We start from the raw sequence: 13,297 nt of genomic DNA, 5'->3' as shown, positions 1-13,297 counted from the left end.
ACAATTTCTTTCATTAATTTGTTCTTTCCAACTTCCATGTATTCTGAATTTGAGTTCCATTGCAAAATGTATCCTCGTGTAAAGAAGGGTTATTTTTGGTTTACCAAATTGTCCCAACTAATCCTATACTTTTATTCAGTTGTGAAATTTTCCCATTTTTTTTGTTTCTACATTTCACTGAATGTACTTATATTTTTGAGCCCAATTAAGTAGAAACTTCCTTCAAAGATGACAAAAAGTTGCCCTATCATATCATGCAAGATTAACTTTCTTCTGCTAAAACTATACTTATACCAGTTCTCCCAGGCTTCATATTCACATAATTTGAGTGCCCTGAGCATCTTTTCTACGGACTTTAAGAGCAAGTAAACCTTTCCCAGAAATACCTCAGCACTTCATTTGCATAAGTATGCATAAATTACCTAGTCTTCCTAAATATAGTTCTGGCAAAAAGAATGCCTTCTGATTTAGAAGTTCCCCAGGGAATGGGATCAGTCAGTCAGTCAGTCAGTCAGTAAAGTCTACTTTCTCCAGACAAGGCCAGCTATTCCTGACTCGAGTTCAAGCAAATTGGGATGGAAATTTGATAAAATAACTGTTTGGAATAATTAATGGAGGCTACGCTATTACAGATAGTCAGGAATATTTACACAGCTATTTATAATTTATTAATGAGACATCTGTGAAGGCTATTCTCAAATTATTTTTCAAACTGTGCAATCCAGTGGCAGTGATCATAGCCAGCTGCCTAGAAAATACAATGCACATTTCTGAAAATATCCTCTCAAAACAGAAGAGCCTCAGTTTATTAGCTTTTCTACAGCACAGAATAAGGATTTGGAATTAGAATGACATAAAGAATTTGATCTTATGTAAAACCCATTTACGTACCGTATCTAAAAGACAGTGTTCTGGGCTTAAAATCCAAGAAAAAAATTCCATAGCAAAAAATTTCTTTAATCTGAATAGGCTTCCACGTTATGTTACTCATATCTTAATTTTCAACTTCTACCATAAATACATGTCAGCATTTTTGTAATTTATAAACCAGCCATGACCCAATTTAGTATTCCAGCCAAAACATAGGTGTGTCTTATTAAACTTGAATTCATATTCCAGAATTTATTAGCCATAAAGGAACCCTTGGAATCTGTAAGGCTAAATGTAGCCTAGTCTAACCACTTAAAAGTCAAATTACCTGGGGTGACAGATTCAGAGGTCCAAGATCTCAAACAGGTTTGACCTGTCATAAAAACTAGCAAGATTCAACAAGTCTTTCTGAACCTCTGTGCATGTGTTCGCTTCGGCAGCATATATGCAGAACCTATGTGCAAGTTTAGGACAGAGGAGACTAAAAGAACAACAGAGAGGGCAAGATTTAGAAACACAAAAGGCAAAATATAAAAACAAAATGGCCTACTTGACAGAGTAAAAAAAAAAAGTACCACCCTCAAAAACTTGGGATATAAAAGTTAGGGTCAGTTCCATCCCATGCGCCTCAACTATATTTCAAATTGTATTAGGAATGTTTCTTTTTAAAGTAAAATTTAGCAGAGATCAGAATGATTCATTAGTGTCAGACACTTACCTTGGGGGTCAAGGAACTCTGGTATGACAAAGTAAATACTGGCAACAATTCCATTTCAAAGACATCAACATGGCCAAGGACATACTTTACAATATTAGGTCAAAGATGATGCTACATGCCCTCCAGAAGACCAAAGTATTTTATAGCAGGATGAAGACAGGTTACCAAGAGCAGAAGGGTACACCCATAACTAGTCCTCTTCAAAAGATAAATGCAGTTTCTAGTTCTATGAAATCATGCATTTAACAGACATATGACAATTATGTATGTTCACATTACTTGGGAATGACTTTTCCTGATACTATGATTATGGAAGCGACCAAAAGATCTTTTGGCTAACAAGCTGTTTAACAAAACAAATCAAATCACCAATTTCCTTGACACATCCATTCAACTGGGGGAGGTGGGTGTCTCCATAAAAGTAGTATAGCTATTTAAGAATTCTTTTGTGGAATTGATATGAATATTAAGTGGGGGAAAAAAAGTCTAAAGTCTTTCTTACAGAGTGCTAATGGGTAAGAGAAGCTCCAAGGTGGTGGTGGTCACTTTTAGAGAATCCACATTATGCCTGAGTAAAGGCAAATCCAAGAGAATTACATGTCTGAATCCACTCCTTTTTAAATTTTACTCTAATCTCCCGCCCCAACCCCCCAAATCACGACCTGAATTTCTACTCAGCAACTGGTTTCCTGCTTTTCTGAGTGAACACACGACACTGATGCAGATTTATAGAACCACAGCAATGTGCAGAACATGAAATTTTGCCCTTCAGTGATACCACCTGTCACAAAAATGCTCTACTAATGTTAGGTAATGTAGTAGCTAGATTTAACTAGGCTATTAAGGCAAATATGTAAAATTACACAATCTCATGGCCAACACAGCTAACACATTTTTAGAATGACAAGCTTTGTAAACAATGGTGGCTTTTAGAACGTATCACACAACACTAAGCTCTTAACACCCAAAAGTGAATGGACTCTAAAAATCTTAGGCTTAATGAAGTCTGATGGCAATGTTAACATTTAAAATCCTCAGCAAAAATTCACACCTTCACTTTAGATACTAGTTTATACTGTTTTTGAAAAGTTGATGAGGTGCGTCTTTCTTTGTCAAACTGGATGTGAGTTGAAACTTCGCCTTGTCAACTAACTAATGCTTTGTAATATTGGGTGAACTTCCAACTGTCCAAAAACCTATTTTCCTAAGTGTAGCGATTCAGATGTAATGAAGTAGGTCAGTGCACATAAGGAGCAATGCGTGTGCTGTACATAAGTGTTCCATGACTTAGAATTATTATAACTTCAGGAAAATAATTTCAGTAATACCTATCAGTTTGCATAATTGGCTGTTTCATAAAACAGAATGCTTGGTGATTCTTCCAAATCTCAGTATTTTTTAGTATTTAAGGACTTGAAAAAATAGCAAAACTTGCTATACAATACAATTATAAACACAAAAATGTCAAGAAATGAAGGATTTAATCATCAAATGGTTTAAAGGCAGTGCCAGTGCCAAAGTACGAACTTGATTTCCAAAAGCGAAAAAAAAAAAAAAGAGAAACAAGTATTGCTAATGTTCTCTCCTGTAAACATTACATAAACTGTAAGATAAATCCAGTCTGAGGCAAATGAAACTATTTATTGTGAAAATGTACAGGGAAATATTTTAAATGTAGGTATGAATATGAAATTTTAAATATCTTTCAAAAGTAAAACTGCTTTCTCTTCAATACAGATTAAATGCAAAACTGTACTGTGATTTGGTACAGACTGTAATGACACTGTTTTACAAACAAAAAAAAGCAAACATTCAAGTATCTCTAATCTTTTAACCTCATGAAAGCCAAAACTTAAAGTGTAGCATCAGAAATGTAGAAAATTTTTCCATAAACTCTGTGGCTGTATTTTATAGTCTATTACAAGAAAGGGGGTTTGACAGCTGATATATGCAACTAATTGTAAGACCCAAATTTCATGTGTATTTAAGTAAAATAGGAAACTTTACACAGTAGTTTATGGAAAATTAAAAACTAAAGGACATTCTGTGGTCAGCATAGAACTCAAAATGTTACCAAATATATAAACATATCAAGATTTTACCACATAGCATAAGTTTTTATATTAGAGAAAGCATTCTTTTATGTCCATCAATGTACTGTAAAACAAACTGGCAATTAGGATAGAAATAAAACAGGTGTTAATCTTTACCATTTTATTTTATACAAAACAGTATCAATGTAGAATATGGGAATTATCTTCTGCTGCCAAGCAAGCAAGATGTGAACATTCCAGGCCAATGTATACAATTTAGAGGGCAAGGCTAAACAATAGCAGCAATCATGCTACTTAACATTGGAATTTTTTATTTAAAAAGATTAAAAATTAGATAGCAATGTCTTGCTCTCATCATTGAAAACTAATGAAAAATAAAAAGTGTCAATAAGTTTAAAAAAAAAATAAGTAAAAACCAAGAGGCTGCTACAACACTGCCATACAGTCAAACCATCATACTCCAGTATTTGCATACTTGATAGCAGCATTATTTTTACTGAACCGTGTGCAACTACACGTATATATACATCAAAGCAAAATACCATGGCAGTTGTCAATCAAAGACTGAAAAGGAAAAAAACAAAAAAACACTCTAAGATGAAAACTATAAGATGAACATTTATGGAGAACGAGTCAATATCTACATTCTTGGACTGTTCCATTCTGCCTCAATAAAAGTGACAAACAACTGTTAATTGCATTTTTGGTGGATTTGAGTTTTTCCAGTTATTATACTGCATGCTTGGAACAAACAGGGTGATAGTATATCCTTCTACACAATGAGTAAGTAGACAGCTGAAAATAAACTACGTGTAAACACACACACACACACACACACAGACGCACACACACACACGCGCGCACGCACACACAAAATACAAGATTTTTTTCCATCTTCAATCAGTGCTTCCCATAACTCTATCTTCGATATCGACCTCTCTCCCCTCGGTCTCTGTCCCGGTCACAAAGTCGCTCTCTTTCTCTTTCTCGGTCCCGTCCTCTATCTCGCTCTCTGTCTCTTCTGTTATCTCTAGGGCGGTCTCGCTCCCGTTCCCGGTCTCTTTCACGGGGTCTACTTCTCCGACCACTGACAACAGCTTGTGTGCGTCGAAGGAAATCATCAACCCTCATATCATAATCATGCTAGAAAACAGAAGAAATAAGTTAGGCACGCCAAAAATTTCAATGGAATTTGTGAGCCTGATTAATAGAAGAAATTTTAAAATTATAGTAATTCACATAACACGGTTCAGAGAAAAAGATTTTGATGCCAAATTAGACATCTATAAAGATACAATCTATTTGTGAAAGTTCTACTCGATTTGATTGACTTCTCCACCTGCCATTTTAATGAGATTTTGGCCGAAGTTATCACCTAATCATGACCATCAACCATTATACTTGAATGCTGCCAATTATGCTAAACATCACCAATGTGGTTTTACGCAACAGGCTAACCTTTTTTTACTCTCCTTCAACACCACAAAATATAACAGAACTCTGCCAGATTTTCTTAATTGAGGAATGTGATGAACTATAAGAAAATAGATATTTCATTACAAATTAAGACACTGTGATTCCATCTCCAGAAAGAATGCCTGCTATCAAGAAATCAAAAACAAATGTTGAAAGGGTTGTGGGGAAAAAGGAACTCTTCACTGTTGGATTGAGTGTAGACTGGTGGAATCACTGTAGAAATCAGTGTGGAGATTTCTCAAAAAAAAAAACAAAAAAAAAACAAAAACAAAAACAAAAAAAACAAAAACAAACCTGAAACTAGAGGTTCCATTTGACCCAGCTATACCTCTTCTTGGTTATCTTTCCAAAAGAATTAAAAGCATCATACCATAGTGATATATGCACACTCATGTTTACAGCAGCAGTGTGTAATAGCTAAATCTTGGAAACAGCTCAAATGTTCATCAACTGATGAGTAGATAAAGATGATGTGGTTTTTCTATACAGCAGAGCACTACTCCCATAAAGGACAATCTTCAGACATTTGTATCTAAATGGATGAACACTGAGACCACAATCCTAAATGAAATAAGTTGGATACGCATGTTTAAATACCACACTGTTTCTCTGGTATGAGAAACTGACAGTGGAAGTAAGGACTGAAATGTATAATGGATATTGGGAAATGGGAAGAAAGTATTCAAATGGGAAGAGGAACAAGGGAGGAGAAAGGGAAAAGGAAGGGACAAGAAAAAAATGAAAATAGAAGGCAAAAAAAGGAAACAAAACTTTTATGTATAAGAAGAGAGGGAGATCAGGAAAAACGCAGCAGCAAGATATACCCCATAAAGGTTCATATTCCCTATGATGAATGTGATTATTATGCAAATCTATAATGTAGTAATGAATGTTTTGCTTCAAAGAAAAAAAAAAGAAAATATGTTCTACATAGTTTATAGAGCACTGAAAGATAAGTCGAAGAAGAGTAGATGAGCAACTGAGATGCAAGGGAAAGCTGTGGATAGTTGACCCTTGCTCTAGGTTAAGCTTTCTACTGAGTTCTCAGCTCACCTTTTTGTACTGAATTGGATCTGCTTTCACAGTTAGCCTAAATGTACAAAATATAAGGTTCAAAATGTAATTCCTCACTACCTTTCATATATATACAGAATGTATGCTAACCATAGGTTTACTACAGAGGTCTATAAAACAAAACTTCTTAACAATGGTAAGTATACTTCAGTAAAAGACTTCCTGTTTTAAAAATGATATCATTTATTAAGGCATTTTAAGATATCACAGTTCAACTAATCAACTAAAGTATCATCATACATGAGGTATATTTTTCTTTTTTGTGTGAATGAAAACACCTATCACTTTCAAATTAGTCAAGATTCTCAAATTAGTTTATAGGATGTTAAAGGTCCTAATTTGATTTATTGTGAAAGATTATACATTTTTATCAGAATAAACAGGATGGTAACTCATAAAAATGACTCAAAAGATAGACCAGGAATCAAGTGTTCTGACCAAATCTCAGATCTGTGCATTCTTCATATTACTGGGACAATACTGTTTATTTGCCTCTGCCAAACACTCAAAACCTTACGGGTGTGTGTGTGTGGGGGGAGTTCAGCTTGCACATTATTATCATTATTACTATTATTGTTTTTTGGTACCAGAGATGGAACCCAGGACCTTGTGCTTGCGAGGCAGCCAGAAGAACCACTGAGCTAAATCCCCAGCTCGTACATTTTCTTTAATACACCTACCTTTGCATGTATAAAACTTACATGCATATGGATTATACTTCCAACAAGTACGAGAGGACAATTTTCAATTTTTAAAGTAAAAATACTACTGTGGAAGAAATGAGTGATTAATAAACAAGCAACCCTACTAGTGTGAGAAAAATCTAATAACCTCAAAACTAGCAGTTGACTTCCACTGTTTGCAGTGATCAAAAAACTTTCACAGCAATCTTATCAAATAATTACAAATAATTACTAGAGAGCAATTATTTTCCCTTATTTCTAAAAAATTAGTTGTTTGCAAGCATTATCTTAAGAACTAGAGGTAAGAGAGGCAAAACAACTTACCTGGCTAGTAGTTTTAAACAAAATTTGGTACAAATTAAATGATATGATTTCATCTGTTAAAATATAGCATCTCTCCTACAAAAGCTTAGTCATACACATAACCCAGGTAGTATATACTTATATTACCAACGTTTGATATGAAGTTAAACTTTAGTGCATGATTCAATTAGTAAAAGAAAAAGAAATCTAACTCAAAGCACATCAGTAATTTTTAATAAAGACAGGTTGTGAATCACTCCGTTGCTAAACGTAATCTGATGTTACTACAGTTAAATTACCTAGACATCACTAAACAAAATCTGGTATCCCCACATTTAAATTACCTATAAAATTCTAAATAGTTCCCTCACACCTCTGCCTTCCTGTGCACTTACTACTCGTTTATCTCTGTATCTTGCTTCATGTGGTACTGCATGATGTCCTGAGTAAGGGGGATGAGCCTGAGGAGGTGGCGCATGATGCTGATAGTAAGGATGGTGTGGAGGCTGTTCCATTCCTGGATAAGGGGGCTAAAAAAATAATAATAAATAATGAAAAAAACTTTTTACAAAATCACTATCATAAGAATATACCAAATATCCTTATTAAAAACTCATTCTGAGAATTCCCCTATTTAAACCACCAAATTCAAAGAATGTGTACACCCATGTACTTTGATATACACTTAAGATTCTTCAAGATAAGCGTTTTGTTGAAAACAAAGTATTTGTAAGAAACTGTAATTACACATCGTCTAAGACAACATGTGTTTAATTTTTCTAATATCATTTAAATTTTAATAGAGAAAAGGCTAATAAAATAGCATGGTCTTAGTACTAAGAGCCAGGCAATATCCTAAAACACTATTTCTCAATGAATTCTCACAACCAGTCTATGAGATAGGTACTATTTACTCCTACTTTTACAGTGGGCTGGGGATTTAGCTCAGTGGTTCTGGTGCCTGCCTCACAAGCTCAAGGACCCGAGTTCGATCCCTGGAACAAAAAAAATTACATGCCTCCCACTTACTTAAGGGAAAAAGTGAGGTATCAAGAGATTAGGTTAACTGCTAGTTACGGGTTACAATCAAAATGCAAAAAGCCGGGCGTGGTGGCGCACACCTGTAATCCCAGCACTCAGGAGGTTGAAACAGGAGGATCGCTGTGAGTTTGAGACCAAGACTGGGCTACACAGTGAGTTCCAGGTCAGTCTCAACTACATAGTGAGACCCTGTCTCAAAAAAAGAAAAAAAAAAAAAAAATGATGCAACATCAACCAGTGTGGTTCTAGTTTAGGTGATTTGGATAAACAATGTACACAGATTCTGTTCTCAACAACAAAAGATAAAAGCTAATAACCTTTAACATATGAAATAAAGGTCGAATAGATTATTTTCAGTGTCAAGTTCATATATAAAACATTTCAATGTTTTTATATTTCACAGATTTCAAAGAAATTTCATAATCTACCTGTACGAAACAGTATAAAACTGTCAATTTAAGCAAAAGATTGGATGAAGAGGTCACACAAGCAGTAGCATTTAAAATAAAAGGACAGGGCCAGGGATTTAGCTCAGTGGTGCTGCACCTGCTTTGCAAGCGCAAGGTCCTGAGTTTGATCTCCAGTACCAAAAAACAAAAATAACAAAAAAGATGAAACAGAATAAAGAAAGAAAGAGATACTTAAGATTACTGAGTATATAAAAAACTGTTTTGGTTATCTTTAATATTTTAAAATGTACTCTAATATATCCAGTTTTCTTAAGGTAACTGAAAAGAAATAACCATAATTGAATCAATTTTAAACATGTACTTTTACACATTTATCTTCTCAATAATCCTAAGGGGGTTTATAATATTCCATTAAATGTTAAACTACTCAAAAATAGGCATAATATTCCTTCATTATACAGAATCAGTACTAGTTTTTTGAGGAGTCAAAGAATAAACACGTACCCACTGAATTTTACAGATGAGGAAAACTAAGAAATACGGTATAAAATTTGTTCTGGATTTCAGAATTACAATCTGAACCTCCAGGTAGAGCTTGCACCAACTAACCACTACCTATAAAATGCTACTGAACATGTCAACAAAGCTTACACTATTAACACAAATCAACAAGTCATTCATTTAAAAAATATCATGCAATTACTTACTGCCAAACATTTGTATTTTAAGTTCTCTTAGTGACCATAACCAAGTATTCCAAGTAAGCATTCAAAATATGAACTGCAAATTAAGTTAATTATAAAAACAGAATAATACAAACCATTCCTTGCCACGGTGGTGGTGGTCCCATGTTATGAAATTCCCTCACATAATCATTGTAGGACTAAAATAAAAGATGATAATGTCAATAAAAATAAAAATCATCTCAGGATTAAAAAAAAAATTAGACGCTGGTTTTATCTATTAAATACATAAAATTTAATGCTTACCCCATTTAAAAACACATCTCGGCGAACTCCTGAAAATCGTCTGTTGGGAATAAGATTTGTGAAACTAAATTCAGGTAATTCATAAACTAGTTCCAAGAATGTAATTCAAAGTGAAGCAGGAGTGAACCCAACTTACCTGTCTACTTCTTGGTATCTTGGATCCTTTAAATACCCTGTTCAAACATCAAGCATTTCAGTAAATCAAATTTATATTTTCTATTATGGCATCATAATTAAACCTTCATTACCACTTGTTTTAATTCTTCTCATGGAATATGTACTTTTAAGAGATGCTATTATTCCATTTTCACTTTTAAGATATTCTATGAACTAAATAACTTAATAATATCACAGAATTATAAACTTCTAGAGATTTTCATATACATCTTCTAAGTTCATGATCCAAGTGTTACTACATAAAAAAATTTCTTCATTTTGCAACCATAGGGAAAATATGAGCAGAACTACCTTGAGGACATTTGTATAGTAAGATTTCCTTAAAACAAATGTTTACCTTTTACCTTGAGTATATACACACCTCACTAAGTAAATCAGATTACATTTTAAAAAAATATTTGATGAAGAGAAACACAAAATTGTAAAAGTTGAAAAAAATGAAGGTATATACATTTTAAATGAAAGAATCTTGGTGATAAAAGGAAGAAATTATCTTTTCCCCCAATTCTTTAAGAACCCAACAAACTAAATGTCAAAATACTTGAGCAGTTATGTTACTAGGGAAAAAAATTATTTGCACTAGCACAATAAAACTTCCTATTTTAGAAAAGAATGAGGCTTCTATCAAAGCTGTTATGCGTTATAAAGCTCACATAACACCAGGTTCTAAATTGCCAGTTTTTTGAGTGTTGTGTTCTAAATGATCACCTTTCTTGACTATAACTTGTATATATAGCTCCAGTAAAAAATAAGCTAACTGAAAGGCTGTATTTAGATGAGGAATAAAGTATTTTCCATTCCTCTCCAAAATTAGGACTTTTAGAAAATGTAGCAAAATTTAGTTTCTAATTGAAAGTTTATGTCACATGAAATCTAATGGAACAAAAAGATTTAACAATGCATAGGTCACTTTTTGCTATTTTTGCAAAATTAGCAATTTCAAGTAATTAACAGATATGACGACACACTGGAATTTTAAAAGGAGGAATTACTAATAAGTACTGAAGATTTTGTAAGGTTTAAATAGTCATGTCCTAATTTTTTTTTTTTTTTTTTTACTTCGAAACTATAGGATCATGACAAGCTTCTTGTTTTAATTATTTTAAGTCAAATATCTGCAGGATTATAAAATATTAACCTGGTCTCTGGTGAAACTCAGGTGGATAGTCAATCCTTGGTTTCTTTCTGCTGTTATGAATATCATAATCTTCTGGTCGACGCCTACACAAATTAGACACATTAGAAATTAAACCAAAAACTGCTGGGAGAAAAAATAGCAAAGCAAGAGTTTTTGATGGAGGTAAGTACAAAGAATAGCTCATTACTTCCTTTAAATTAACATATTAATTTTAAGTGAGTAAATTATCTTAACATTCCTCAATTTTAATTATTCAAATCCCTATGAACCAAACCTCAAATGCACTGCTGGAAGTAGATATTCTCTACAATCTCATGCTATGATGAGATAACCACAAAGAGTAATCTGATTAAAACATATAAATCACATTTTAGTAATCCAAACAAAAGTAAATGAGCCATCTTCAAACTAATATAAATATCCAGTGTTAACAATTAAAATATTTTCTCAAAGTCACCATTTAAGTGAAGATGAAAGAACAATAACCCATACCTTTATAACAGGTAATTCTAAAATCTATATATTTTGATTTACTAGTGCTGTTTTGAAATATAAATAAAAGAATTTCTTGAATATTTTTTCCTCTGCATAAAATCATACTTTTCATAGAAATACAGAAAGTCTGACATTTAATAAGAGCTACTTTACAATAAGTTTTAAAATACTCAAAAAATTAATATTCCTTAATATTTTTTCTTTCTGTGCTTAATCAGATTAAGGAATAAAGAAATATTTCTCCAAATGTCTTATAATAAAATTGGCTTTCATAAATTGGCAAGTAACAGGTTACAAGTTTTAACAGATGATAAAAGTAACTCAAACTGTATTCTTCAGAAGAAATTTTACTATTTGCAGAGGACGATTCATGAAACTTTATGGTTAGTGCATAACATCATAAAATATATTTTATTTACTTAGCATTTAGTTAAAAGCTAAGCAAACTTTAAAAATCAAAAATATTTAGAAAATGTACTTTTTACCCTTAATGTCAAATAAAAGCTGTAATAACCTGACATCATTACTTTTTCAGCTATTTCTCTGAATACTGCTTTTGTTAAATTTTGCAATACAACTTCAAAATGCAGAGTTAAGTGCAATAACCCCAAATCCCCCAACAGAATAAAGACAGTTGCATCTACAATAAATAATACTAAGAAAATTAAAAGCTGGTTTTAAAAATAAACATACCGCTTTCTTGTAGTTTTGGGAGTGCATTTACGACCGGTATAAAACATGATAGTAACAGTTCATATAGTAGTCCAACTACTGACTTTAAGCTGTAAGCCACATACATAAATGGAGGCCCTGGCAGGCTTGAGAGAAGGTGTAGTGGTGTATAAGTATAGTTAGCAGTCCATTGCAAAACTGAGGTAAAAACTTCACTTGTATATACTGTATTGCACTGGAAACCTCTTAGCTTAAAACTTCAAAAGACATCTTGGTGCTCAGTCCTTTTAAGCCAAAAGTAAGGGGCTCTGCCAGGATTCCTCCTACCTACTCGCCAGTGTCCTTTTTAAGATCAAAGAAATGGGACTCTTGTTGGATTATCTGTACCTACCACCGGATGTTTCCACAAAAAGGAAACTTAACCAAAGGTTTCATCCCATCAACCACATCCAATAGTCTTTAGCAGAATATTTTAGATTTAGCTGTATGCAAAGCTACACAGGGGAAGGTGTTGGGTAGAAGGGCTTAAACCAGTCCTTTGCAAAGACTTCTCTCCAATTCTGTAACAAGTTAAACCCCCTTTTCCTGGAAAATGCTGTTTAGTTCATAAAGTAGTGATCAATAACCATGGCGATCCTCTAAAAACCACTTTAAGTCCACAGGTACTGCCAGCATCTGGAAAAGTTGTAAACAGACACAGCAACAGCCCTTCGTTTTGGTTTGTTGCCGGGTCTCCCAGGGCCACTTGATCCCCTTTGGAAAGAACCTATTGTTTTCAGAAGCTCAGCAAGATGTGTGAATTCACTGGGTACATGTTAGAGAATATTTGGCAATGGGGTTAACGCATCACGGTGACAAAATCTGAAACAGTCCCAGTAATGCTCCTCTTGACCATCAAAATAACTTAAAATATTTTATCCTCTAAATGAGGCGTCATCTTCTGAAAAAATATAAGTGATCCTTTATAAAAGTCCCATATCTGATAAGGTTTATCCAGAGATACACCTGAAAGAAAAGGCTTTTTACAAAATATTAACATTTTTTTCAAATAAAGACATCCTCCTCTTCCTTTCTAGCCTGTTATTAGCAACAAATGCCTACCTCATTTCATTTCTGTACTTTATTATCAAAGTACTATAGAATCTAAACTGGTTATCACTCTTTAACAAACTTTTTTTTTTTTTTTTTTTTTTTTTT

At 33.4% G+C, this 13,297-nt stretch overlaps 1 protein-coding gene across 1 annotated transcript in view; it reads right to left on the bottom strand.

The window, feature by feature from the left end:
• Positions 1–4,043: 4,043 nt before the first annotated feature.
• Positions 4,044–13,297, bottom strand: part of Ythdc1 (YTH domain containing 1) — a 28,574-nt gene continuing 19,320 nt past the window's right edge. The window contains exons 12-17 of the mRNA XM_010611192.3: positions 10,934–11,016; positions 9,755–9,791; positions 9,619–9,658; positions 9,450–9,512; positions 7,574–7,708; positions 4,044–4,785 (exon numbers count right to left, since the gene is read on the bottom strand). Coding sequence (XP_010609494.1) covers positions 4,561–4,785; positions 7,574–7,708; positions 9,450–9,512; positions 9,619–9,658; positions 9,755–9,791; positions 10,934–11,016 — 583 coding nt within the window. The 3' untranslated portion in view covers positions 4,044–4,560. The remainder of the gene's footprint in view (positions 4,786–7,573; positions 7,709–9,449; positions 9,513–9,618; positions 9,659–9,754; positions 9,792–10,933; positions 11,017–13,297) is intronic.

This window comes from Fukomys damarensis, unplaced genomic scaffold (genome assembly GCF_012274545.1).
Source record: "Fukomys damarensis isolate Sample0158 unplaced genomic scaffold, DMR_v1.0_HiC HiC_scaffold_35, whole genome shotgun sequence".
Classification (NCBI taxonomy): domain Eukaryota; kingdom Metazoa; phylum Chordata; class Mammalia; order Rodentia; family Bathyergidae; genus Fukomys; species Fukomys damarensis.
Note: the sequence above shows the minus strand (reverse complement) of the source record. Positions and strands in the feature narration are given on the sequence as shown.